Source organism: Esox lucius, chromosome 19, assembly GCF_011004845.1.
Source record: "Esox lucius isolate fEsoLuc1 chromosome 19, fEsoLuc1.pri, whole genome shotgun sequence".
Lineage (NCBI taxonomy): Eukaryota > Metazoa > Chordata > Actinopteri > Esociformes > Esocidae > Esox > Esox lucius.
The window spans coordinates 3,294,784-3,317,699 of NC_047587.1; the positions used below are offsets into that span (position 1 = coordinate 3,294,784).

General features: G+C 43.6%; 2 protein-coding genes across 7 annotated transcripts; both read left to right on the forward strand.

The window, feature by feature from the left end:
- The first annotated feature begins 718 nt into the window (after positions 1 to 718).
- On the forward strand, positions 719 to 17,464 carry incenp (inner centromere protein). Of its 5 annotated transcripts, none has more exons than XM_010903180.3 (18): positions 719 to 909; positions 1,651 to 1,799; positions 5,314 to 5,421; positions 6,082 to 6,740; positions 6,901 to 6,955; positions 7,981 to 8,044; positions 8,714 to 8,870; positions 9,734 to 9,864; positions 9,989 to 10,126; positions 10,564 to 10,581; positions 12,650 to 12,880; positions 13,106 to 13,228; positions 13,338 to 13,495; positions 15,304 to 15,424; positions 15,581 to 15,742; positions 15,931 to 15,993; positions 16,436 to 16,595; positions 17,075 to 17,464. In XM_010903180.3, exons 1-18 carry the CDS (start codon positions 907 to 909, stop codon positions 17,257 to 17,259), a joined length of 2,685 nt encoding a protein of 894 aa, XP_010901482.1. In that variant the 5' UTR covers positions 719 to 906; the 3' UTR covers positions 17,260 to 17,464. The 5 variants fall into 5 exon arrangements, with proteins under 5 accessions (XP_010901482.1, XP_010901483.1, XP_010901484.1 ...); XM_010903181.3 differs by having other exon boundaries at positions 16,439 to 16,595; XM_010903182.3 differs by having other exon boundaries at positions 16,442 to 16,595.
- An 841-nt stretch (positions 17,465 to 18,305) lies between these two features.
- Positions 18,306 to 22,855, forward strand: fth1b (ferritin, heavy polypeptide 1b). Of its 2 annotated transcripts, none has more exons than XM_013138738.3 (5): positions 18,306 to 18,433; positions 18,913 to 19,018; positions 19,628 to 19,774; positions 20,638 to 20,763; positions 21,612 to 22,855. In XM_013138738.3, exons 2-5 carry the CDS (start codon positions 18,917 to 18,919, stop codon positions 21,762 to 21,764), a joined length of 528 nt encoding a protein of 175 aa, XP_012994192.1. In that variant the 5' UTR covers positions 18,306 to 18,433; positions 18,913 to 18,916; the 3' UTR covers positions 21,765 to 22,855. The 2 variants fall into 2 exon arrangements, with proteins under 2 accessions (XP_012994192.1, XP_019896112.1); XM_020040553.2 differs by lacking the exon at positions 18,306 to 18,433 and adding an exon at positions 18,507 to 18,655.
- The last annotated feature ends 61 nt before the right edge of the window (positions 22,856 to 22,916 follow it).

Here is a 22,916-nt window from a genome sequence, read left to right on the forward strand (position 1 = left end):
AGATCAGAGAAACGGAAGCTAAATTGGCAGCGATCGATGTGACGAGCGGAGCTGGTTGGAACATCACACTAGCAAACAAATCGCAGCAAAGGAGAATATAGCGTGCGCGTTCACGCAATGGGTGGTCAGATTCTGGCAGGGGACCAGCAGCCCTTTTATGATTGTTTATGATTTGGTCTAGTGACTCAGGAGTCTTCTTGACTATCCCTAACTTTTCATAGATTTAGGAGCTGGCTTTAAAGCTAAAATGCTTCGTGAAATACTATTAGGCCAAACATTTAGGACTCCTAAAGTTAGGATTGATACGCCCATTTTGTAAGAGTTATTCTTAAATCAGCAAGTTAGGATCAACTTTTTGAACATGTTTTGGTAATAAGGCCCCTGGAATCTATTTCCATCCTCTAGAAACCTTCCTATTTAACGCCACACATTTTCCTCGGTCATTTTGGCGCTGAATACCGTTTTTGACCAAGGCGTAACAACTACTGAGAACATGAATGTATAGAAATAATGTATATTCCGGTATATCCTTTTACACTTGAATAGACCAGGAAGAAGAAATAGAGACAATATAACACTGGTGATTGGACTGTTTGAATCATAGGAAAGAATTGCTGATCCCGCCTCCGGAACATCCTCTCTGAATTTCATTAGCCAGTGGGAGGAGCAGATTGTCAGACGTCATTACGAACCCTTTTCTAATTGGCTCTACCGTTTCGAACAATTTCAACGGTTTCAGCGGGTGTTGAAGTCAAATCGAAGACGGACTTGGACGGCGACATTATGGCAGCGTGTACAATTTAATGCCTTTATTAATATTTTTCATTTAATCTGCAACATAGAGTGAATTGATTTTGCAGTCATAACGGAATATATATATTTTTTTACTTGTGACTGAGGATTTTTATGGTATGCAAGTTTTATTTGGCTAATGTTAGCTAGCTAAGTTAGCCCACTGTAGCTAGTTGAAGAATACACAGTAACTAGCTGTTGTCCTTAGCTAGTGAGGTTTCTGTTGTCACGGGGGTTTAAAATCAGCAGACCACTAACGTTGACTATTCTAATAGCTATTAAATAGATACCTAATGTTTTATTTATACACGTAAATATTTGCTAGATAACTTTGTATTGCCAACATGTTTCTAGCTCTTACTAACTACGATTTAGTTTACTTAAGTTATCCATTAAGCCAGGCATTTACGGATTTACATCGCGCGTTAGCAAGGTCACTTAATAGCCTTCGGTATGAACTGTCTTATCCACAACCTCTTTAGTTTACGAAAATTAGCGTTTTGTTTTCAAATAAATAACATTGCAACTTACTCTTAAAGCCAGTTTGGTCCGGAAACTACTGTCAACAAACATTTGCAAGGACAACGTTTTTGGTGATGCTAGTTAATAATGTTAATAACAAAAAGCTAGCCCATTGTTGTTTTCTTGAAATCTTTCCTTGCCATGTCGTTTTGAAGTTACCTAGTCATTAGCTACATAGTACTACAGTATTTTTTCCCGTTTTCTATTAAAGTACCGAGTGTATTTGTTCCTGGCCCAAGTTGAAATGTAATTACTTCCTAAAGTGACTCAACCCGATAACGTTACAGCATTTCTAGAATGGTTAGTGTATTAACGAGTTTTCTTTATCTCACATAGGACGCAAAAATGAGCTCTGCACTGTCATCCACGCGTAACCTGATGCAGATGTTTGATGCGAAGATGCAGGAGTTCACCGATGACATTGCAACCGTCCACATGGTGTGGCTTGAGGAGATCCAACAGGAAGCCAATCGCATGTTCTCAAGGTGGGATACAAATGTGTACTGGAAAGTCAGGCCTGTATGTGTAAGTGATAGATACTGTCCGTTTTAAACCGCCTGCCATAGGTCTGCAGCGCATACATGTATTCACATATACACTTAACTATGTCAACACCATTGCGGACCTATGTGAGGAACAGCCCTCTGTCTTGCACCTTTCTAGATGTCTTTACAGAGAAAGGCCATCTAGTGGAAAAACATCAGGATTGTTTTGCCTTTGTAAACACAGCCCATGAGTTGTAAATTGTATCTTATTCCCTGTGTAAATATTCCATACCAGAATTAAAAGATTTCATTAGAATGGCCTAACTCCTGTTTCTGTAGACAGGAGCAGCTTGATATCAATTGTATGCCTATGTCTTCAGTGATGTATCTATTTTTAGTATGTATGTACTTTTCCAGACTTTTACTTTTACTTATGAACTCCTACATCTCAAGTGAAAAAACAAAATCTAGCATCTGTCATTTCTGACCACGCAACCACATTTTTCGACCTCCTTTATGTCTGTAGTAGACATCTAAAATACTTTAGAATAAGAAGAAATTACATTTTACAAATTAATGATTTGTATCAATTCACACAACACCCTCCGCAACCTAGAAGAAAACAGAGACGCTAATTTGGTTATAGGAGTTCTTTAAATCCTGCTCTCCTGACCTAGAATCTATTTTCATCCTCTAGAGACTTTCCTATTTAACCCCACATATTTTCCTCAGTCAGTTTGGTGCTCAATGCCTTGGACCAATCGTATGTTCTCAAGGTGGGATAGAAATGTGTACTGGAAAACAAGCCTGTATGTGGAAGTGACAAGTCCGTCCCTTTAAAACGGCGTTGGTCTGCAGTGCATACATTCATTCACATATACGCCCAACTAGGGGCGGGACAATGTGAGAATTTCATGCCACGGTTATCCTTTCCAAAATTATCTCGATTTACGTTATTTTATATCCCGATTTTGTTAACCATTCTGGCTTCTAGCTCAAAACGGCTGATCGGATATTCTTCTATTACATAAATATTCTTCTTTTGCGTTTAAAAAGCCACATCACATAAAAATAATATCAAAGAAGATTTTTAATAATGAACTAATACTATAGCATGTAAATATCTAAATGTATATGGTTGCCAGCTTCATTGACAATACATTGCAGAGGCTGTTTAGTGGCGTTTAGTTAGGTTTATGCGCGCCACCAGTTAAATAAAACTAGTCAGGGACCCTGACTGGCAAGAACTTTTAAGTCACTCATCTGAGGATCGGGGGTGAAAATATTTCATTTCTTACCGGTGCTGACCTGTGGGTACAAGCGCTGCCGTGCACGTTTTATGTGCCTCATTTGCTAACGATAGGCCTGTTTGATGTGTCAATTCTTCGTAAAAACGTTATAATTCATTATAACAGCTCCCTGTTATGTTGTGTGCATCATGTATTGTGTAGATCATGCGGATCGACAATGTCGTTTTGGCCCGTGCAAATGATATTCTAATTGTCTTCTCTTGTCGCTTTCAGTAGGAAAGTGTTAACAATTACCCTACAATATAAAAAAATTGTCATTAGAAAATTGAAAGAGGTATATGTATATCCTATTCATGTTTTCTACAATTTGCAGTTTGTATCATCTTAATCTGCATCCCAGCCGGGAGGACTTTGGACAGTGGCAACAACGAGTCTTTAGAGCCTGGTACACGGATGGTGTGGGCCAAGACCTCATGTCCTCCGAAGTTTGAACCGAGACAAAAAGACAAGAACATTTAGAGAGCGTTCCTCAGATTTACATGGTTTTACAGTGGAGAAGAACAACTGACCCTGCTCTCCCTGGCACATTAATTATAACAGCGTAAGACCTTGGGGCTGAGACAGCCCTAGACGGGTGTAGGGACGACAGACCACGTTAGCCCTAGACGGGTGTAGGCTAACGTGGTCTGTCGTCCAGTCCCTACACCCGTCTAGGGCTAACGTGGTCTGTCGTCCCGTCCCTACACCCGTGTAGGGCTAACGTGGTCTGTCGTCCCGTCCCTACACCCGTGTAGGGCTAACGTGGTCTGTCGTCCCGTCCCTACACCCGTGTAGGGCTGACGTGGTCTGTCGTCCCGTCCCTACACCCGTGTAGGGCTAACGTGGTCTGTCGTCCCGTCCCTACACCCGTCTGGTATTTGTTAGGTCTCACGTGGATGCACTGAGCAGGCTAGATACTGAGCCATGAGGAGCAGAAAAGAACTGTCAAAAGACCTGCATAACAAGGTAATGGAACTTTATAAAGATATCCAAATCCTTGTAAATGCCAGTCAGTACTGTTCAATCGCTTATTAAGAAGGGGAAAATTCAGGGATCTCTTGATACCAAGCCAAGGTCAGGTAGACCAAGAAATATTTCAGCCAAAACTGCCAGAAGAATTGTTGGGGTTACAAAGAAAAACCCACAGGTAACCTCAGGAGAAATACAGGCTGCTCTGGAAAAAGACTGTGTGGTTGTTTCAAGGAGCTCAATATGACGATATATTAACAAAAATGAGCTGCATGGTCGAGTTTCCAGAAAGCTGTTATTGTGCCAATGTCACAAAAAAGCCTGGTTACAATATGCCCGACAACACCTTGACACGCCTCACAGCTTCTGACCCACTAATTTGGAGTGACGAGACAAAAATAGAGCTTTATGGTCACAACCATAAGTGCTGTGTTTGGAGAGGGGTCAACAAGGCCTATAGTGAACCAAATACCAACCCCACTGTGAAGCATGGTGTTGGCTCACTGATGTTTTGGGGGTGTGTGAGCTCTAAAGGCACAGGGAATCTTGTGAAAATAGATGGCAAGATGAATGCAGCATGTTATCAGAAATTACTGGCAGACAATTTGCATTCTTCTGCTCAAAAGCTGTGCATGGGACGCTCTTGGACTTTCCAGCACGACAATGACCCTAAGCACAAGGCCAAGTTGACCCTCCAGTGGTTACAGCAGAAAAAGGTGAAGGTTCTGGAGTGGCCATCACAGTCTCCTGATCTTAATATCATTGAGCCACTCTGGGGACATCTCAAACATGCAGTTCATGCAAGACGACCAAAGACTTTGCATGACCTGGAGGCATTTTGCAGAGACAAACGGGCAGCTATACCACCTGCAAGAATTCTGGCCCTCATAGACAACTATTACAAAAGACTGCATGCTGTCATTGAAGCTAAAGGGGGCCATACACAGTATTAAGAACTAAGGGTATGCAGACTTTTGAACCGGGGTCAGTTCTTATTTATCTTTGTTGCCGTGTTTTGTCTTATGACTGTACCATTCTGTTATGACCTACAGTTGAATGTGAATCCCATAAGAAATAAAAGACGTGTTTTGCCTGCTTCTTCATGTTTTTCCTTACGTGTATTAGCAATTGTCCAAGGGTATAAAAACTTTTAAACACAACTGTAGCTGTTGAAAGTGCGGTCTGTCAGAATGGATTAATTTCATCAACATTTTTCGCTCCGGAGATGTTCATATTTCTGTTCCCTCCTATTTCAGTGACTTCAGTGCAGAACCAGAACTGATGCCGAAGACTCCATCCCAAAAGAAGAGTAACCGTAGGCGACGCATCTCCGTGGGTCAGAATGAGAGTCGCACCAAGAGAAGGTCGGTGCATGTGAATGGGGTGTCGATCCACTTCTCCCAGAGGGGGTCAAAATGTCTCTTGCATGGACTTTAACTGTAATCAAGTCACTGTTCTGAAATGCGCTGAGCTGCTAGATTCAAATGTTTCTTACTAAAATGTTGTGGATTCTACTTCTGTTTAGTCACCTTAATGTTGGCATTGTGCAAATGTAAAAACGCTCATATGGGTGATTCAAATTGAATCTTGAATTTTGTCACTGTATATTGTGTGTATGCCAATAGATTGTTTAACTTTTAAATTGTTTTTGCTATCTGGTTATAATAGTAATTATCAACCTGTAGGTTTGTGGTACGTTGGCCGTCGATAGAAATCTTAAGTAAATCAATATGATTTTTTATTTTATTACGCTATGAAAAGTTTAGTCCTTGAGTTGACCTTGTTATCATGGAGCATCAAGTTGTCAAATGTAAATCCTCTTAAAACTGTGGTTGGTGAGTCAGATCATTGAACCTGCCCGAGGAAATGTGTATCGTTCTGTCGTTGGGCAATGCGGTCAGCATCGCTGTTTTCCGCGGATAAGTGTTACACTGACCGGGTGTTTGTCCTGCTCCCGTGGTGCTGACAACAGACGGCTCCCGTCCTCCGTTACTAACGAAATGCCTCCCATGTCCCTCCCGCAGGTTCTCCACAGGCCAGCGCAGCAACCTGCGCCGCTCCTCTGCGACCCCCACGCTGAACCTGATAGTAGAAGACAACGGGGAACCCCCCGTCGCGCTGGAGGAGGTGGTGAAACCCCCCCGTACCCGGAGAGCCAAACAGATCTCCCAGTCGGAGTCGAGCGAGGAGGCGGCGGCTCCACCTGTACGAGGCCCCCGCAAAGGTGCTGCTCCGTCCCCCACGCTGGAGCCGGAACTCGAGATTATTCAGGAGGAGAATCGGCCGGAGGAGGCTGTGAGCAGGAGGGAGGGGTCTGGCAACGACTCTTCCCCTCCCCCTAGTTTCGCCCCGTCTCCTCCCCCTCAGGCCCTCAGTCACATGGCCGGAGTCATGGTCACAATCTCCTCCTCCGAGCGTCAGTCCGCAGAGCTCCAGGCCGTCCCCAGCCCGGAGCCGTCTCCAGGCCGCAACGCCACCAAGATAACCATCGCCGGCGGGGGCGTGACGGCCCCGGCTCACAGGCGCAGCTCCGTGAGGCACTCGCTGACCGTGCGCCGCTCCCTGGCCGGGCTGAGACACAGCATGACCCAGGAGTCTGTGCGCCGGGCCTCCCGGAGGTCCTTCCTGAAGAAGAAGGCCCGCATGGGCAGCTCTACCTGCAGCAGTAACGTCAGCGGTTATGGTGAGTGTGGTAACCCGGGTTGGTCGGTTCAAAACCACCACCACCAACACGTGTAGCTCTGCGCGCTCTTCTTTGACGGTGCGTGTTTTAGCCTCTGCTGAGTGACGTCCATGTTCGCTGACATTCTGTGGACTAATGTGGCGCCTGTTCCCGTCTGTAGAGGACGAATGCGTGGAAATGGACGGATGTGAGGAGGTCGCGGTGGATCCAAATGGGTGAGCGATGTCATTTTTTGGCCCACTGTTGTAACCAGGCATTGTGTCCGTGTGTAGATAACTGATGTAATCGGGGTGGGGGTCATGGAGATCTGAGGGGCGCTAGTAGGGTTGTGCACGGATAGTCGAATATTCAAGTACCCCAAATTAATTTGGTATTTGCGTACTTGTGTGTGTATTGAATTTTGCCCCCCATTTCTTTTACGTACATATTAAAATTCCAATCTCAATATTTTTTTTTTTTTTTTTTACATATGATGGTATGCCTGGAGATTAAGTTTTTGTTTGTCATTTTTATAACAAGCGCTCCTTCACACGTGTTTGTTGTTTTACAGTTGTTAGTCAAAGCGGTGGTAGTGTGATGGAATCCAGTCAGTCAGAAGGACGTGATGTACACAGCTTAGCCATTCTGTTAGCAAGTGGATGAAAGTTAACTCATTCAGGGGAAGATGGAATATACTTTCTGGATTAAAGTTACCTATGGAAAAGTTAAATGGCCACAAAAAGTTTGGCTTTGGAATCTAAAGGTGGCTGTGAGTGTGGAAAACGGTGAGTTAAGATAAAAGCATATAGCTGGCTAGCTTAGCTAACTAGGTTCTCTGGACTCGTCCATCCAATAAAGTCAGTGTTATGTGTTGATAAATATTGTCTTCTAGTTCTGTAGCAGAGTTTAGTGTGTGTACCACTGCTTCCTCCATATGCATGCTCTTTTCTCATGCAAATGGTCAATTAGCCAATGTTACATGAGAACTACACCCGTTCCTTCGCGCGTAATGTAGTAGCTCTCATGTTGTATCGGTAGGTTATAAAACCATATATTTCGGTTAACCGAATACTATTCAAATGATAACACACTTGTCGGGTAGTAAAATCATGTCCATTTGACATCCCTAGTCGCTTGGGAAAGAAACAGAAGCCGACGATCAAAAAAACATTTTCAATAGAAATTTTGTTTTATATCCAAACAGTTTCATTGTAAAACATTTTTATTGTTGGTCTGATCATGTGTTTGATGTGCGTGGCAGGGTGTTGTCCGAAGAGCCGGCAGAGACCGCTACTGGAAGACCAGCACCAGAAACTCCTCCTGAGGTAGGGAACGTCTTTGTAGTGGGGCCTTATGTAATTTGTTGTTGTTGTTTTTCACTTTCCAACAAACCCGGTCAGTAACATGCTAGCCATTTACTCATCGTTCTACTCAACGGGGGTGGGGGGGGTTGTCAGTTTTGCAATTGAAATGTGCCTTAAAAGTATAAAATAAAATATTTTCTATGTTGTTTGAAGCTGCCACCCAGCTCTTTTCCACACTTGGGATAAATACATGTTCACTTAAATTGGGGTTTTTGTTAGGACAATCAGAAATCACTAGTGAGATCAGTTTGAATGAGTCGTATTTGTGCAACTTCTTACGGGCTCCTGACACTGTCGGAGGATTTCTACAACATCGTTGGTTTCATATGTGGTCTTCCCTTAAAGTCCTTAGACCAACGGCTGATTACCATCACAGGGAAAATGGAAGAATAGCAGAATTCTAACAACGTGTTAATGACTGACCATCGGTGCAGGTTGCAATATTGAATGCAGATAATTGATTAGTGATTCGTTGTTCTGAACTTGAATGAACTCAGAGGTTTTTATTCAAGACTTTGACCTGAGCAAGGCAGATTGACAGCGTGATTATTTTTGTCCATCTAGTACGGAGTTGTTTCCTAACCTCTGGAGTAGCTCGTCTTAAGTTTCCTGTCATTTGAATCTCACCAGGGGAATGATTTGGAGAAGGTGCAGAATCACCCGGAGGCTCAAAGCTTTGAGGAGATTCGTCGCTTCACCCGCTCTATGGCTCAGAGCACTCCCACCATGCCACCCCCGTCCTCCATCATCAGCAAGACCAACGCCAGCACGCCGGATTTGGGTTCAGGTACGAGACTCATTGCAGCACACCTCTTTCCCCATGTGACCCCGGGGTCCATTTGGGCGTGGCAGAAAGGAGGTCATTTCATGCGGTAACCTGCAGAATCATAGGGAGCGTAAATCATTTCTGCTTCTGAATGTGGCTGTACCAAAACAAAAAGAGACAAAAAAATGTTTCGCTAATTCAGTAAAGGGTTGTGTGCGATGGCAGCCAGAGGCACTAGAGCCCTGTAGACAAATACAATTAGATTAGATTCAAGTTTGTCATTGAACGGTACGAGTACAGTACAACGAAGTGCAGTTGGCATCTAACCAGAAGTGCAAATAGAAGAGGGCAGGAGATTGACAAGTATTAGGTATAGTGTATTAGGTGATGAAGTCCCCAGGACAAACCAAGATTACAAACACTGAAAAAGTTATTTGGAAAAAGAACAACAACCGTTTGCCGTGAACTAAGAAGTTGTTTATTCTGATAGTTGAGGGGCCTAGGAAATACGTTTTGTCAGTTTTGGCCTGTGTCTATTACAGGTGGCGTGACATACTTTATGCTTATTCTAAATTATCGATATTTCGATTTTTCCTTTGACCAAGCCTGACATTTTTTTATTTTGGGTCTGGTGTTCCAGGCCCAGTTTTGGCCAGGTCTTGGACTGCATAGATCTGAGTGAATGTTTTCCTGATGGCTACTTCATTAAGTAGGATGTCTGGTTGTTCCACCTTGCGGTCTTCAAATGTACACTTTTCTATGTCACTGTGGATAAGAGTGTCTGCTAAATGAATTATGTTGAGAGACATTAATCGAGGACCTGGCGTAATCTGTGTCTGGGAATGTTGAATTCTGGGGCGTTGACCTGTTGATTGTTTTTCTAGACGGCACTGTTAAAAAGCCACTGTCAAGTCTGGGGCCTCGTCTCAGTGCCAAGCGCAGAGCGGCTGCTGAAGGGGGAGAAGATTCCCTGAGCCCCAGAAAGAAGCCCTCTCCTCCCAAAAAGAGCCAGAGTGTAAGAGCAAAGTTATCAGTCTTTCAAAGTGTGAACAGTCTTATTGACTCGTACAGGTTGCTTTTTAAGCCCTGTACATGGGCTTTGTAACGCATTGTAAACCAACTCCTGATCTCTTCTGTAGATGAAACCCAATATGAGGTCATTCCTTCACACCGTCCAGAAGAACCAGTTGCTGATGATGACCCCGAGCTCTCTGGGTCGGACCACAGTCTTGAAGTCCTTCATCAAACACACCACGCCGGCCAAACTTGACATCAGGGTAAGTCCACAGTCTTACATTATGTCTGCAAAAATACAATTGACCACTTCTCAGATCAATGAATCAGACAAATCATTGATTTAATTCTGGAATTTGAATGCATTCCTTACATTTCCGTGCTTGTTATATAGCCCATTTCTGTAAATGCTACTTTTGGGGAAACTTGGGCCAGGTATTCACTGCTCATTTTAAGAGGCTTTCCAGATTTGGCATATGTAATTTTCTGAGAGATTCCTCATGTTGTCTTTATCCTCTCTTCATAAGATTAAAGTGAAGCTATCCCTTAGCCCCGAAGTTGTAGAACGGTTCATTTGAGCTGCAAGTTAAGGATTTAAAACTGAAAACTTGGTGCTGAAAGACAAAACACTTTGCATGGTCAGCCTACGACGTGTAGTAACTGGCGAGCCTTGTTAACTGGTCCGTTCTCTCCTCCACAGACGGGCAGTGGGCTAGTGGTACGTATTAGAGAGGAATGAGGAACTGAGATATGGGGGTGTGGTCACGTCACTAGCTGGTCTTGGACACTTTTTTTGTTTCCCTTCACCGTTCTCCCCTTCTGCAATAAGTGTTCTGTTCTAATGGGCACCAAAGCAGGGGTTTGGTCAGACTGATGTTTAACATGTTGTTGGGCCACTAACATTTCAAGAGGGTCCGGAACATGTTTGTTCCTCCTGATCAAAACCTGGGTTTATAAGGGCCCTTGTTCGTTTCATAAATCCCCCATTGGTGTCTTTTCCTTCTCCTGTATTAATATTAATCCCGCCCTCCTTGATTTGTTGTCCGCTTTGTAAATTGCCACTCTAAGTGAGTTCACCCCTCACATTTTTGCAAATATTTGATAATATGTTTTCATGTAACAACACTGAAGAAATGACACTTTGTTACAATGTAATGTAGTGTACAGCTTGTATAACAGTGTAAATTTGCTGTCCCCTCAAAATAACTTAACACACAGCCATTAATGTCCAAATTGGGCCCAATTTACAATTTTCCCTCCCTGGTGTCTTGTTATTGTTACAAGGTTGCAGGTGTTAAATTTGGTGTTATCGCTCTCACACTCCCTCATACTGGTCACTGGAAGTTCAACATGGCACCTCATGGTAAAGAACTCTCTGAGGATCTGAAAAAAAAGAATTGTTGCTCTACATAAAGATGACCTAGGCTATTAGAAAAATGCAAAGACCCTGAAACTGAGCTGCAGCAAGGTGGCCTAGACCTTACAGCAGTTTAACAGGACAGGTTCCACTCAGAACAGGCCTTGCCATGGTCGACCAAAGAAGTTGAGTGCACATGCTCAGCGTCATATCCAGAGGTTGTCTTTGGGAAATAGACGTATGAGTGTTTCCAACGTTGCTGCAGAGGTTGATGGGGTGGGGGGGGTCAGCCTGTCAGTGCTCCGACCATACGACGCACACTGCATCAAATTGGTCTGCATGGCTGTCGTCCCAGAAGGAAGCCTCTTCTAAAGATGATGCACAAGGAAGCCTGCAAACAGTTTGCTGGAGACAAGCAGACTAAGGAGATGGATTACTGGAACCATGTCCTGTGGTCTGATGAGACCAAGATAAACTTATTAGGTTCAGATGGTGTTGAGCGTATGTGGTGGCAACCAGGTGAGGATTACAAAGACAAGTGCATCTTGCCTTCAGTCAAGCATGGTGGTGGGAGTGTCATGGTCTGGGGCTGCATGAGTGCTGCCAGCACTGGGGAGCTACAGTTCATTGAGGGAACCATGAATGCCAACATGTACTGTGACATACTGAAGCAGAGCATGATCCCCTCCCTTCGGAGACTGGGCCACAGGGCAGTATTCCAACATGATAACGACCCCAAACACAACTCCAAGATGACCACTGCCTTGCTAAAGAAGCTGAAGGTAAAGGTGATAGACTGGCCATGCATGTCTCCAGACCTAAACCCTATTGAGCATCTGTGGGGCATCCTCAAACAAAAGGTGGAGGAGCGCAAGGTCTCTAACATCCACCAGCTCTGTGATGTCGTCATGGAGGAGTGGACGAGGACTCCAGTGGCAACCTGTGAAGCTCTGGTGAACTCCATGCCCAAGAGGGTTAAGGCAATGCTGGAAAATAATGGTGGCCACACAAAATAGACACACTGTGCCCAATTTGGACATTTTCACTTTCAAACACTGTTGCCAGCGGTTTAGACATTAATGGCTGTGTGTTGAGTTATTTTGAGGGGACAGCAAATGTACACTCTTATACAAGCTGTACACTCACTAATTTACACTGAAGAAATGACACTTTGCTACAGTGTTGTCAAATGAATAGAGAGAATCAAATATTTACAAAACTGTGAGGGGTGTACTCACTTTGGTGAGATACTGTATGTAAACACTGCAGCCACTAATTTAAGTCGGTCGTAATGTTTAAAAACAATACTGTTCTAACACTCCCGTCAGTTTCAAGTGTGAATTCACAGAACATTCCAGGCCACGTCCCTGGGAGGGCTGACATATCTACAGCACCTGTGGCACATTTCATCAAGGCCGTTTTCTTTTAGGAAAGGGAACGCCTCAAATTGGAAACACTAAAGAAGAAGCAGGAACAGGAAGAGGAGAGAAAGAAAAAGATGGAGGACGAGAAGCGGAGAAAACAGGAGGAGATGAAACGTAAGAGGGATGAACGTCTCAGGAGGGTGGTGGAGGCCAGAGTGAAGGAGGAGCAGAAAGAGGAGGAGAAGAAAAAGAAGATTGAGCAGAAGATGGCTCAGATTGATGAGAAAAACGACAAGGTAATTGTTTTGATAATGAACGCACTCCCAGAAAAATATTAATTACCCTCATAATTAAAACTCATCTATTAGTTTTAAGTAGGCCCAAAACAAAGATGCTCTGCTGTTGTCTGTTTGGTCGAATTACAATTGATTGTTTTTGTTTTCTTTCATAAAACGTTTTGCTGCACTAATGATTAGGATCCTCTACGATATGTAAAGTACAACCCTCCTATTGCTCCCCAGTTACGAGTGGAGCGTTTGGCAGAGGAGAAGGCCAAGAAGAAGGTGGCCACAAAGCGCCAAGAGGAGCTGGAACTGAGGAGGAAGATGGAGGAGGACGCCAGAAGGAAGAAGATTCAACAATCTGTAAGAGGTTCCAGGGAAAGCCGTCCTCTGATTTCCATTTCCTGCTTTAATTGGATCCTGCTTGAAGGTTTTGTTGTGTAATGTTTCTTTGGGCCTGGTTGTTTCCCAGGAGGAAGAGGAGAAGCGTCAGCAGGAGATACTGGCCAAGAGGAGAGCTGAGGAGGAACAAGAGAGGGTTCGCAAGATGGCCGAAGCAAGACGTGCGCTGGAGCTGAAGAGGGAGCAGGAGAAGGAGGTGGAGAGGGAGAGACAAGCCTCTGTGGAAAGGTTAGGACGATGGCGAAATACTACTGACCTAATGTTTTTTTTTTTTTTAATGGAACACCAAAATGGTAAAATACTACGTATGACCTAATGTTTTTTTTTTTAATGAATCACCACAATGGTAAAATAACAGCAGATTTACTGTGTTAGCCGCACTGATCTTTTGAAATCAAGCCGAAATAGGGTGAATTCTGTTCCACGAGTATCCAGTTATTTTCTGGTACCTGTGCTTCTGTCTGACAGGCTTCTGTGTGTGGTTTAAAAGAAATGTATACCCCAAACAATGCTGGGCGTTCTACAGGTTATTGGAGAAGTGTTTTTGCTGAGACCGGTAGGTGTGACTCACACCCACGCTGCTGAAATCCATGTGTTAAGAGACACAATTTTTTTTAATGAATCATGGTGTAAAATGCGCTCCGTTTATAAATATCTTTTGTCCGTCCCCACGGGTCTCTGGCATGACATGGCGGCCAAATACCCATGTGAAAAATTCAGACATTCACGATTTTCTGTTGCTTGTGTATTTTTCTTGTAGATTCAATTTTACCTCCCCCCTAACTCTGGAACTCTGTAGAACTTGATATATTTTGTGTAATGTAATATTAATTGTTCTCTACTCTGAGGATAAGTCCAATGGCCTTGAATTTAGTTTATCTTTCAGTTTCTCAATTCTTGATTTTGAATACTTGTTAGTCAATGAGAATGGAGCGATTGGTCTTCAATAAAACCAGCTTTGTTTGAGCGTTTGGTAACACAGACACTTGTTGACCTGCAATCTGTTTGAATAATCAGTTACAGACACAGCCTTCTCACAGACAGATTCATCCACGCGGCAGCTGCTTATACATGTTCCAGAAAGAATAAACAGCGATAACCATTGAAGCAATGCTCGTTTTGACACTAATTGTTTTCAGAGAACATACAGAGATCTATATTAATATACCCTGGCCTTCCAGTTTTGGAAAACTGAATAGATCATATATTTTCAAATACTATATTCGTTGCCCTGTTCGCTTACATTGTAGCCAAGAGAAAGGCATCCTTTAAAAAATATTTTTAAAAATGGTAATAAAAAAAATAAGAATAAACTCAATTGTAATAATTCCAGAAATTGTATCTACACTCCAGGATTATGCAAGATAATCTGAAAAAAGGCCACAGCTTCAGAAATATCAAACCTTTCCTTTAAACTACGAGTCTGGACATATACACCAGTGTTTTCGTTGCCTATTCACTAGGTGATATTAATTGTATTTTTCCAAAAATAAGCATGTACTGTGACTGGTGTGACCTCACACCTGAAAAGAAATGGCCAAAAATTGCAACGTTTTGGTCATGCCTGATGAAGGTTTTTGACTGAAACATTGCAGTTTTAAATAAGTCTGAACATGTGAGCTTTATCAGTGTGCAAGACTATTTTCCATCTGTGTTAACCCTAGTGGCTCTTATCAATTCATCTGGTTGCCTTTTCACTATCCATTATGTGTAATTGTTCTTGTACGTGTTTGTGTTTTTATTTTCTTATTAGGGTAACAGACTCTCTCCACCTTGCTATGCTTGTATTTTGAGTATAATTAATTTGCCAAAAAGAAACAAACATAGTTTAAGATTTATTTGACTGATAGCATTATTATATTTTTTTTCCTTCTACTTTTCTAGAGTTACTTCGATAATATCGTTATGAATTTTGTCTACGAATAATCGTGTGGTGAAAATCTGACGTTGTGACAGCCTTAGTGGAGTCATGGAATGCTGTTTTTTTTTTTTTTTTTTTTTTTTTTTTTTTTTTAAACATTGGTTCTGTGCTTCAGGGAACGACTTGAAAGGGAAAAAGCTGTTGCCCTTCAGAGAGAAGTGGAAAGAGCTGCCCGTGAGAAGGAGAGGAAGGAGTTGGAGGAGAAGAGGAAGGAGTTGGAGGAGAAGAGGAAGAGGGTGAGTCATGCAGCGTTTACCCTGCCTGTCAAACTGGTTTCCACTAATCAATTTATGGTTTTCTTTCTTATATTTTTTTTGTCAACTAGTATTTTGTGTCCACTTTGAATCTACATTATGATTGTGTTATCGGTTTGTTCTGTGCTGTATAACCAGGAGGAGATTCAGAGGCAAGCTGAGGAGGAGAAACGTCGGGAAGCTGAGAGACAGAGGCAAGCTGAGGAAGAGAAACGTCGGGATGCTGAGAGACAGAGAGAAGAAGCCAAAAAAAGAGAGCGAGAGACTGCTGCCAAGAGTCACCAGACTGCTGACGTTCAGGTGAGATCAATCGGGTAACAGTTCTGCCGTGCCCTCTGGTTTGGTGGACGCACTGTAGCGATACAGCAGTGTTTGCATGTTAACTGACTGTAACAGGCGGTCCTTGTAGCGATATGGCCTGGTGTTTGCATGTTAACTGATTAGTGATCCTGTGGTAGTCAATCTGTCTGTTCTTCGTCCCTCTGCAGCCAGCAGTGATGAAGACGCCTGTAGGCAAAGAGAGACTGCTCAATGTCACTGTGGATGTCGAGGTACGGACGGTTGCTCCCATTAAAGACTAACCACTACCAGTGTTGCCGCGGCTATACCTAATTTATGAAGGGGAAACGTGCGTGCGCGCATGCGTGTACAAACTGCTATATGTGAGGTCCAGGTGATAAATCATGACAAGTGAGGATATTTTGTTGGTCCTTACTTGTATGTATTTATTTTTTAGGTTTTGTGTTAGGGTTATAGTGGGATTTTAGGGGTTAAAGGTTTCTACTGTAGTAAAACGTGTGCGTGCGCATTTTAAACTAGCCTGTTCTGTAGCTAAAATTGTGAATCTCCTGATATTGTCTTGCATTCTAATAACTGGGAACTAAACCGAATGGGGAGAAACCACTTGCGTAGGTCAACTTTAAATGTTGTTTTGGTTTTGAAACTGGGTGTCTTTAGAGGATATTGATTCCACCTGATCACGTCCTGTGTCAGCAGCAGCAGTCTCCCCAGTCTTATGAGATCACTCCCAAGGGGGGCAACAAGCCGTCTGTCATCAACACCAACCCGGAGGATTATGGAATGGACCAGAACAGTGATGACTCCACCGACGACGAGTCTGCGCCAAGGAAACCCATCCCTACTTGGGCTGAGGGTATGTCTCGGATCACGGAACATTTGAATTGGCATTTTATTCCTTCAGCTTGCTCGCTTAGGCCGTGCGGCGTAGTGTGGCGCGACTGCCCATTCGCAGGGTATCATGGGAAGGGTAGTTGAACAAGAGATGTTGTGCTAACTGTATTGAGGAAAGGCAGGTTGTAGCCTGTTAAACCAGATCACTGGCCAGCTCACGCAACCAGGTGACTGGTGTGACCTGCTCAAATGTTCCGGGGAACTGGTGTAACTGAGACCAGGAAGTAAACCTGGCCAAGTTTGTTTTATAAATATTAGTCTAAGAAACATCCATAACTGTTTTAAACATCCCGTGGCTGTTTCTAAAGACGCTGGGGTTGATACATGTGGTCTATTTGGTGTGTTGACGGGTAGTTTGTTGAGCCGTTTTCTGGAACTACAACACTCGCACCCTTTCGTTCTTGACGATGCTACTGACAATGTTTTCTTTCTTCCCTGTAGGCTACCAGTTGAAGCAGTCTATGATGAAGCAATACTTCCACCCACTTGATGTGGACTCCCATTACGGGGACATTGAGCCCCCGAAGCTGGAACGCATCTTCTGCAAGAGCAAACCTCGCTACTTCAAACGGACCAGCTCGGCTGTCTGGCACTCGCCGCCTCGAATGGGGGCGTTGCCTTTTTAAACACTGGGATAAAATGGTTTAGTTGTATTATTATTTTTTAGGTTCATCCTTGCATGTATTATATAAAGAAACCCTGTCTTGGCGGACACTTTCAGTGACTTCAGTAAAGTGCAAGGAATGTCTACTTGTTGTTTTAAACCCTTTTTAAATATAAATCTTTTGTACATTTCAGAAATTCTCATGAATAAAATGGATAGAACATCTACACATCTGTGAAAGTCATCATTGTAGATGAGGAAATCTGTTTACGGTTTTTGACAGTCATGGACCACAATGAGCAGCCTCTGAAATTGTAATAAATAAACTGATCTGGAGGACAAACTATCACTTACTCACTTGGGCAGAAAGGGGAACAAGAAATTGACTTATTTAAATATTTTAGCAGAGCTTCTAGCCGTTCAAACTGTTACAAAGTAACCCTTCTGGGTGCCAATAAATGTAACTCCAATGGCCAGAAATAGGAACTAGCCTAAAAACACTTGGTTTTTTTTTATTTGTAAGTTTTGCTGTATCTTGTATACCTTTTGTATATGTAATGTTTACCTTCCCGTAATGGTGGGGGAAAAGCTTATTGTGGGCTTTCAGTAGCCTCTAAATCTGATCTGAATAATTATTTGCACCCACAAAATGTAACTGAATTGAAAAGATATATTAAAACTTGCCTTTGCATTTGAGCATTACATTGTTTTATCTATGAATCTTAGTTGTATTAGTCCAGAAAAATTATTTCCCTGTTTAACAGATTGTATAGAAACTTCGAGACGTTAAGCTACAAAAGCTTTTTGGGGGCAGAATAAACACCACAGCTAGAAGTTACACAAAATGTACCCTCGTTGTCGTGGGGCTATTGCAAAACAGGACAATTAAAAAAAATAATCCTGGCACGGTTTTTTGGACAAGGCCCTACGATGTGGCTTGCCTATAGCAAGGGTCACGACTGGTCAAGACGCAGTCAACCAGCGTCCGTTTTTAATCGTTATTCCTGAAGTCTGTGGTGTGCATGACTTTTATTCTGAAAAAAAAAGATGTTTACTGCAAGTACGTCATAATGGTCATAACGTAACTAGTCGGTCAAAAAAAAACAACAGTCACATCACCAATCAACGGACCACGTTTTGGAAGAGGCATAACGTATTAGCATAGTCCATATTAGCTAGCTTTCTACCATATTCAGGTAATTGTTTGGTGTTTACTTTATTAGCTTTGGACATTTTGATTAGATCTTCTTTATTCAAGGGTGGTATTTCCTCGTATTCATTTTAGGTTTTTTGCGAATCTTCGAATGCTACTAACAACGTTGTCCGCATTTAGTTTGCTGAGGTTTGCTACTGTACCTGATATAACAGTAACCTTGAACTTCGTACTAAGCGCGGTTTATGAGTGACCTTACATAATGGTAGGTAGATGACCTAGTTAACTGTTTGGTAACTTGTTTAAGAAAAGGTTATGCACATTTTATAGATATAATTTGTGAATAAAGGATCGTAGCTAAGAATGAACGAGAGATGGCATGCGTATCACTTTTAGGTAGCTATGTAGCTTAGCAGCTGTGTTCCTTTCTCTCCGTGCTGTTTGCCTCCGCAGAACAACGTCGAACGCCACCAGTAACGTTTTGTTTCTGATATCGGTCCGTCTGTTTATCTGTGTCTGCAGAACCATGCAATCCGAGGTGCGACAGAACTTCCACCAGGACTGTGAGGCTGCCATCAATAGGCAGATCAACCTGGAGCTGTACGCCTCCTATGTCTATCTATCTATGGTAAGATAGGACTTTCTACTTAGTTACGGTCTCCTACCTGGATGGTGAGGTATAGAGTTAGGCTATATTTAGGCTATATTTATGCTAATCTGTATTGTGGACAAATGTTTTCTGACGTTGCTTGATAACAATAAGTAGAATGATGCACCTCTGAATGACTACAACGCCCACCTCACAAAAAGGTTAAAACTTCACGTTTCTCTATCAGCCAAAGAAAAGTATGTTTTGTTAGTTTGGGTTTATATTTTCTCCAGCATATTAGGGTGGGTAATGTCTAGATCTTTGTGCTTCTCTGGGCGTCCTGGCATGAGAGATTAGGCCTTGCCACAATAGATTATTTTCAAAGAAACTGTTGTTTCAGATGAGTTTTACACACACCTAACTGTTCCTGGTAATTAATATACCCAAGCCAACTGAAATACCACCATATGCAGACAGGTTTGGGGATTTCACCAGGTTCCCCTATTAGTTTCCACCTCCACCTGTTTTGTCACTTCTCTATGAACGGTTTTCATTTGTGAACTCTATTTTGTAAACATTTATAATCCTTTCCCTTGTTTAATTTTGACTGCAGCTGTCCATCTGTGTCTGTGCCACGTGTGTTTCCAGGGGTACTATTTTGACAGGGACGACAAAGCCTTGCCCAACTTTGCCAAGTTCTTCATGGGCCAGTCCAAAGAGGAGAAAGAGCACGCTGAGAAACTGATGAGTCTACAGAACAAAAGAGGAGGACGCATCTTCCTCCAGGACATCAGGGTAAACCCACAGTGCCATAAGCACCGGCGCTCGATTGGCTTATGCAAGGCTCCATATTGATTAGACACCTGGCCATCTGCTGTTGGATTTAATAAAAACATCACATTTAAATCCCAATATCACTCTGCTTAAAGTGACCGTAGGCAAGATGCCAGCATGAGACTGTTTTGCTTTTCAACCATTGTACTCCAGCCGTTGATTGGTTTTTGCTCCAGCCCAACCTGCTAGTTCTTAGAATCCAGGATTGGAGAGAAAATCAACAGAATGCTAATTCTCCCGGAGCCTGGTTGGAAAGCCCTGCTTCGGACCATACAGAACCATCAAACTAAATTCTGGACCTTGAAGGCAGTTGGACTCATTTCCCGGGAACCAGGGGCGGAGTTCAAACACCAGCTCATCGCAGTGCATCTGTGGTCTGGTCCTTAGTGATAAGGGAAAGAATGTGGCGGAACAAGGTGGAGGGGTGAGGGTTAGATAGAGACACCCTCCCCATGTCAACCGTTAACCACTTAGAACTGGCCTGTTCAACTCCAGAGTCCTGGAGGGCTGAACCCTTTCTGTTTTTGCTTTCTACCTCCTAGTGAATTGTACTCACATGGTGTACCAGGTCTGAATCAGTCTCTAATTAGGAGTGAATGAAAACCAGTGGTGGCCCTACTTGACCATGTTCTTTTGCTAAAACTGTTGGTTTGAACTGGCTGGATGCTGTCTTCTCCTATTAGACCAAAGCTAGTGGAATTTACCGCATGGCTAAGGCCATGAGAATTATATCTGGCAACAAAACCAAACATCAAGCACTTTAAACTGTATCTAACGGTGGACGGGATTGCAGAGTTAGAGGGATGTTCTCTGTTGTGTTGCAGAAGCCAGACCGGGATGAGTGGGGCACTGGGCTGGAGGCCTTGGAGTGCGCTCTGCAGCTGGAGAAGAGTGTCAACCAGTCTCTGCTGGATCTGCACAAAGTGGCGTCCGATCACAACGACGCTCACGTGAGTTGCGTGCACGTGCACACACACACCTGATAATGCCAACATCCTGTACTCGGGTTAAATTCCAGTAAGTTCGTAAAGTAAACCACATTTTAGTTGTGTGGTCCAGATGTTCTTTCGTGTTTGACCCTGTCCGCTGGGAAGCCCTGTTTCTGGAGAACCACCGGCTCTGCAAGGTGTAGGAGTTACCGACCTGGAAGACGACGTGTTCCATGTAGTCATTTAATTTCATGACCAACTGAGCTGAAGTAACAGGGGCTTCTCCGGGGGAACAGGGGCTTCTCCGGGGAACAGGGGCTTCTCCGGGGGAACAGGGGCTTCTCCGGGGGAACAGGGGCTTCTCCGGGGGAACAGGGGCTTCTCCGGGGAACAGGGGCTTCGCCGGGGGAACAGGGGCTTCGCCGGGGGAACAGGGGCTTCGCCGGGGGAACAGGGGCTTCTCCGGGGGAACAGGGGCTTCTCCGGGGGAACAGGGGCTTCTCCGGGGGAACAGGGGCTTCTCCGGGGGAACAGGGGCTTCTCCGGGGGAACAGGGGCTTCTCCGGGGGAACAGGGGCTTCTCCGGGGGAACAGGGGCTTCTCCGGGGGAACAGGGGCTTCTCCGGGGGAACAGGGGCTTCTCCGGGGGAACAGGGGCTTCTCCGGGGGAACAGGGGCTTCTCCGGGGGAACAGGGGCTTCTCCGGGGGAACAGGGGCTTCTCCGGGGGAACAGGGGCTTCTCCGGGGGAACAGGGGCTTCTCCGGGGGACTGGGAAACTGACCAACAGTATTTGTGTGGATGTTTACTCCTGTTATAATGATTCCGGTAATAACCTGCCCCCCCCCCCCCCCCCCCCCCCCTACTCAGATGTGTGACTTCATCGAGACCCACTACCTGGATGAGCAGGTGAAGTCTATCAAGGAGCTGGGCGACTGGGTCAACAACCTGCGCCGCATGGGCGCTCCTCAGAACGGCCTGGCTGAATACCTGTTTGACAAGCACACCCTGGGCAAGGAGTAGACCTCCCAATCTGGGCCAGTTCATCCTCTGTACCGTCCTCTTATACCCGGGTCCTGTTCATTATGGCACACTGCTGCGGATCACTTCACAGCAGACATAACGGATACGTTTAGATGCTCCACCTCGCTAATTCAGTCCTGTGGGCGCTGATTAAACATTACCCATTCCTCTGCCGGTCGCTACACATGTTGCATGTTTGCTTATGACTGATAGTCATCACTTATCCATCCCCTCTGGTTTCATTGGTATTCTGGCCTAAAGACCTAATTGACCAAAAACCATTTCTCTGTTGACATTATTGATTCATTTAACACTATTTACATGCCCCTTTTTCTGTAATTCTCCTAGCCTGGTGGCAAGTGTGTGCCATCTAGCCTGGTACCATCTAGCCCAGTCTGTTTGTACCATCATGACACCTCCTTGTCATTGTTCTTGTCACCATGTCATTGGAATATCAGTTCAGTAGTCTTTCCATTCTTTCTTTTTCGTCTCTCTTTAAAACCCTTTGGATGAGAGAGCCTGACTTCTGAGATTAGTGCTTCGAAGGGGCAAATAGTGGATATGTGAAGTATGATTTGAGATCAACCCATAGGTATGTTTGGCTTGGAAAAATAAGTTGTCAGGAGCAGAATCAGATCTGGTTGGGGCCTATATATTTTATTTGTTTATAAATGTCTGATATAATCGATAAGCTTTGCAAAATAAAGACTTGAATGGTTCCTAGAAATGCCTTGTAAAAAAATATCTCAGTTTGGTGTACTCCAGGTCTTAGTGTGGGCGAAAACACACTAACTCTTATATCCAGCAGTGCTTTTTTTCAAGTGTAATTTCTTGAGCCAGTATTTTAGAATAGCTATTTATACAGTTGGATTCAATTCCTGTTCACTTCGCCACTTTCAATTCTTTGAGTTTGATTCTGAATTGAAATATTGTCCCCAACTTCTGGATATTACATGAAACACCTTTTCCAATTCTAATGTGCACACACTTCTAAAATGAGCATTTTAATGAAATGTGTGTATTTTGGAGTTTGTGTATCTGTTAATTGTCCTTGTAGATGCTATTAATAAAACATTTCTGATATAAATGTTGTTCACTTCGAAGTATCTGTGTACAAATTACATGGGTCAGTTGTGCATTAAAGACATTTTT